The sequence below is a fragment of the Hibiscus syriacus genome, unplaced genomic scaffold (genome assembly GCF_006381635.1).
Source record: "Hibiscus syriacus cultivar Baekdansim isolate YM2019G1 unplaced genomic scaffold, ASM638163v2 tig00002286_pilon, whole genome shotgun sequence".
Taxonomy (NCBI): domain Eukaryota; kingdom Viridiplantae; phylum Streptophyta; class Magnoliopsida; order Malvales; family Malvaceae; genus Hibiscus; species Hibiscus syriacus.
The window spans coordinates 49,279-55,071 of record NW_024061923.1 but is presented as its reverse complement, the minus strand read 5'-3'; the positions used below and the strand labels follow the sequence as shown (position 1 = coordinate 55,071).

The 5,793-nt window shown below is 32.1% G+C and overlaps 1 protein-coding gene across 1 annotated transcript; it reads right to left on the bottom strand.

Moving 5' to 3' along the window:
• Positions 1-4: 4 nt before the first annotated feature.
• On the bottom strand, positions 5-1,597 carry LOC120144055 (probable WRKY transcription factor 72; the record flags this gene model as incomplete). Its single annotated transcript, XM_039158211.1, has 3 exons — positions 1,504-1,597; positions 902-1,396; positions 5-463 (listed from the first exon to the last, which is right to left on the bottom strand). Coding segments are annotated over exons 1-3 (1,044 nt in total), but the record flags the coding sequence as incomplete, so codon positions are not given.
• Positions 1,598-5,793: the final 4,196 nt, after the last annotated feature.

Here is a 5,793-nt window from a genome sequence, read left to right as displayed (position 1 = left end):
GATTATGACCAAAACTCTCGGCTCTTTGATCCACCATTGAAATGGCAGCAGATATTAATGTTCTGAAGCTTGGGTCCGATGTGATTGCCTTTGTTAACGCCTGGTAAAACTGGTCATGTTGGGAAGAAAAGTTGAGATTCGTCCACGGAAATCTGGGTGTTGTATGGGAGTTGGTGAGGAACGACGACGGAGAGCCGGTGAGATCTAGAGTGATCGTCGGGAACGAAGGTGATCTCGAGTTATCATGTAGGCAGCTGCTGAAACTGAGTCCATTGAGTTCAGTTGAGAATGGTTGCGATGCTGAAGAGCCAGATAACAGCATGGAAGCGGCCGCCGCGGTGGTGGAAGCCATGGCGGCGGCTGATTCCGGAATTGGGTGGTTGTGGTTCCATTCATAAGTTGTGATTAAGATGGACATATCGTCGACACTTCTTTGCACCTGTTTTCTTACAGGACACAAAAGCTTGAAAGCTTAATTTGCACAAATGATACTTCTGTCCCTATTTTTTTTAAAGCATTTAGCTTTTAAAGTTTCAATTATGGTTAAAAGATACTTTGTTGGATGGAAACCGTTAATTGATTAACGATCAACACATGTTACTGACGTAACATTTTCACATGTGTTTAATTAGTGATGTGGTATGTGTCACATCACCAAAAATGATGACATAGCATATATCACATCAACTAAAGTGATGAAATAATACGTGCCACATCATTAAATGAACACATGTGAAAATGTCACGTCAGCGACATTTATTTACTATTATAAAACTAATGATTTTTATCCAACAATATCTGTTTTAATCAAAATTAACATGTTGGAGACTAAAATGATCGGTGAAAAAAATAGACAACAAAATGGTCATTTGTGCAAATATCTGGAAGTTTGTCATTATGCCATTATACTAACCGTTAGTGCTTCACATCTAGTTCTTACAGAAACCCTAGCTCTCTTTGCTTGGCTTTTAAGTCCTGCTTCCTCTTCATGAGGATTCCCATTTGTTGTCTTCTGAACTTTGCTCGCTGGCTGCCTTGTTTCTCCCGCATCATCATCTTCTTCCTTTGTTAAGTCTGAATTATTTTCAGTAGACAATAGAAATTTAGGGTCTAATCCCAGAGTTAGACCACCATTGATGTTATGATCATCATCATCTGCTTCAGTTTTGCTGTTGGTTCTTGTTTTTGTCCTCTTCTGATCATCTCTTTTGGAACCAGTTGGCCTTCTTCCAAGGGAAAGTGAAACAAGTTCGGGTTCTTCTGCACCTTCAATGGCGGATCCTTGTTGAAGCATTTCCAAGAAACGCAGTTGAAGAGATTTGTAATTCTCCTGGATTTGTTTTATCGTCGTCTTCAACCTCTCGTTTTCTTCCATTGTTGATTCAAGTTCTTCCTCCTAATTAATCAACACACATAGTTATATTACATATTTACACAATTGACTTAGAAATTCATACATACATACATACATACATACATACATCCATGAGTGTGTATATTTACCTGGCTAGATTTTGGACAGAAACCATCTTCATGGCAGACAGTTTGAGTAATGTTTTCTTCTTGTTTAACAGCAGCATCTTCCCTTGACATTTTCATCAATAAAACCTCCATTGGTGTATGAGAAATGAGGCTTTTTCTTATACGGTTCGAAGGCATAGAAATGTCAACTCCCCCACCAACAGTTGAAAGATCAATTTCATTATCTTAATAGAATGAGTAAACTATTTGAGAAAAATTCAACTTCAACCTTTCACTGTTTGGACATAAAACGATTAAGGGTAAAATACATCCTAGGTAAATCAATTATTACTTTGATTACAAACAAGTCATTTGTCCTTCTAAAAGTTACAATTTAATCACTCAATTATAATAGAGTTACAAATAGGTCATTGACCATTAAATATTAGACGAAATAGGTATGCAACCTGATATAATAATAGCTTTAGTCTCCAAAACTTATACATTAGATCAATTTAGTCCTAATTTCAAACAATTCAATAAATTTAACCTTTCATAGTTAAAAATTCTATCAACCTAGTCTTGTACTCCTAAATTACTTGTTCTTCTCCCAAAAATGTTATATTACTTTCATGTTTCTTTCCAAATATAATATTACTTCAACAATAACTTGTTTTAGTTTTATGATTAAGGCTATCCAACTATTGCTTTGATACGATGGACTTACTTGATTTGAGAGTCCCTAAAAAACACTAAATTGGTGGAATTCCTAAGTATGAAGAGTTAAATTTATTGAATTATTTTATATTAGAACCAAATTGATACTATGCATAAGTTCTAGGGACTAAAACTATTTATATCAAGTCACATTAGACATTTGTTTCAATTTTAATGATATAACGACCTGCTTGAGATGATATTTTAGTTAAGTGACTGAATTGAAACTGTTGGAGAAAAAATTATCCTTTTATAACCGAACTAATAATTGAGTGACCGAGGTCTTATTTTACCCGAGATTAATGATTGTGAAAAATGAAGAACTCTAACTAAAATTGCGGCTAATAACCTAATATTATATATGTGGAGATAGAGGTTTGGAAGACCAAGATGCCGAGAGGACGTCAGATGGGGTTAAGAGTCAAAGGAATACGCATTGTTTTTGAGCGATGAGGTTTCAAGGAAAGGTCAGTTCAAGTTTTCAACGCCTTGCAGGCTGCCCATTGGCCCCTTGTTTTCCATAGTCAAGCGGTCAATGTATACGCTTGCTTCACACTGATTCAGACCGCTGCATTTTTATACTGATTTCCAGGGGGTTGAGAGTTCAATTTCGGGATGATCGGGGCACGTTCCAAACGTTTCAAGAGGTTGAATAAGATCACATGATTATGCATGCGTCGACTATATATTGCACACATCCCTATAATGTGGTATAAGTCAAACCTGCTAAATGTGGTATATGTGTCGACTACCGTATGGATTAGGTGTAGTTCTATTTCTTTAATAAAAGCAAAGAAAATTTAAAAAAATTATTACACCCTAAATTCAGTCCATTATAAATGGTGGGTCTAAGACGTTACATTGTACCTTATGAGCGGTTCAAACATTCATACCTTGAAACTCACGATAAATATATCATAATTTGTCATCAATGATAGTCTGTTCCATAAATTACACTAAATGAAATATTTAACAAAACCTGAAGTTCTAACTCAAGATGTGTTTAAGATAAAATGACCCAAAGGACTTATGAATTCAGAGTTAAATTTAAAATAGAAGTAAGGCCTACGTGAATTTACATGTCTTCTAAAATATCAGCGTTGTACTCTGAATAAAGATTGTTGGAGATTCTTTACGGACGTTGCTCCCTTGAATCAAGAAAAACCTACTAACCAGTGCATGAGAAACAATCGAACACTTAGCTTTACAAACTCAATAATACACAACTATTCTATCATATTTCATACAAGTCAAATATAATAAGCAAGGAAACTTATACGTGATGCATGACATAGTTGTAGATAGGAGATGAATCTAAAGTTTTCAATATCAACCCCTTATAAAGGCTATTTCCTTTGTTACTGAGGTGACTCGATTTTATCCATGTTCATTTTTAAAGACCACTCTATCGAAGGGTCAACAATGTTTGTTTTATATCATATAAATGTCACTTGGATCGTATATCCAAAATAACTTAACGAACCGACAATAATAACCTACCAAACTCAATAATTTAACAACCTTAGAAACATTTTTATGTAGTTTCAATTAACTATTTTCTAAATCTTTTGTAGATGTAGACACCCATTTTTGTCCAAATTATTTCGAGAATTTCTATACAATAATATATATATATATATAATATTTATATTATATTATGTATGTTATAAAATATATAGTTTTTAATATATATATATATATATATATATATATATATATATATAAGTGAGCAAAACTCGACTCGACTTGATTCGAAAAATAGATTTTTTTTCAATTTTGAATTATTCGAGTCGAGTTATTCGAGTCAACTTGAATTATTAATTCAGTTTTTGAGTTCGAGTTGAGTTGTAATTTTGAAATTTCGAGTTGCTCGAAAAATTAAAAATATGACTAAGTATTTTGATAGTTTTATAATTTAATCCCTGATTTTATTATTCCTTTAATTCCTCCTTCATTTTAAGTTCATTTTTTACCAAATTTAAACCACATATTGCTAAATCATTATAGAAAACATATGTACTTTCAATTCCTTTTTTATAACAAATTTTTGATTTTTCAATTTAGTCCTTCATTTTTTTCATAATTTATTTATTTTTTTCAATTCATCCTTTATTTTAAATCCTTTTTCCCCAAATTTGAACCACATGCCCATATGCCACAATAGAATAGCCATGTGTATCTTCAATTCTTGCTTTTTTTTTTTACTTAAAAAGTACTCTCTCTTTTTTTTATTTGGTCCCTTAGCTTTGTATTTTACTCAATTTCGTCTTTTGACTACAATTGTTTGCAAATTCTTTCTTCTCATCAAATCCTTATTCCTTTATACTCTCATCAATATTTCACCCTCAAAATACTTACTTAAAAATATAATATTTTGAATATATTTTATAATTTTAGATTGTATTTGATATATTAAATAACATTATAATGTGAAAAGAAAATTATATATATATATATATAGTTCTAAGTATAAAATTTGTAACAAATCCTGACCATAATACTATAAATAATTATAATGAAATTAGAATAGAAAATCGAATAAATCGACTCGAATTTCTTAAACTTGACTCGACTCGAAAAAATTTCAAGTTAAGTTCGAGTTGTAAAATACGACTCATCAACTAGAATAACTAGAAATCTGTGAAATCGAATAACATTATATATTTATATTTATCATTTTTATTATTATTTAATATCATTGCTTTATTTTTAATTTTCAAGTTCGGTCCAAGTTCCTATCTAAATCCAAGAGTCAAGGTCCAAATTATTCAACATGGTCCAACAAAGTCAAGAAGCATTCCAGCAAAGGTCCAAGAATAAGGTGGCGTTTGATTCGCAAGAATGTTTCTGAGGGAATTAGAATCTGTGAAATAATTAGAATCTGTGAAGGAATTGGAATCTGTGAAAGAATTGGAATCTGTAGGAAATGGAATCTGAATCTGAAACCTTTTTGGTTGGCAGGAAATTGAATTGGAATCCAATTCCATATTCTGTTTGGTTCGCAGACATGTCAGATGAATTTGATTTCAGTGATGTAAAATGACATAATTGTCCTTCTTGTTTTTTTGCTTAATTTTAGTTTGTTTTATAACTTACCTGTAGCAATATATTATATATAAAATTTAAAAAATATTAAATTTTCAATTTATTGATTGATTATTCATTTCAATAAATTATAAAAATCATACTAATAAACATCATAAGTTAAAATCATCCCAATTAGGGATAGCCATGGGTCGGGTTTTTGGTCCACCCGACCCGACCCGAGAATAAGGGAACTTCCACCCGAGACCCGACCTGACCAAAATAAAGTTTCACCCGACCCGACCCGAATATATGAATTAGAAACCCGACTCGACCCGAAATAATAAAACAAAATTATTCAATAAAAATAGTGACTTAATTGAAAAAAATTATATATAGAGGGGTATTATTGTAATTATTTCTATATATATAAGGTAAAATTATATATTTTTTTCGGGTCGGGTCGGGTATCTTTCACCCTAAACCCGACCCCGACCCGAATATCACACTTAAAAAAATCTGACCCGAATATCAAACTTAAAAAACCCAACCCAACCTGAATATCAAACTTAAAAAACCTAGCCCGAACCC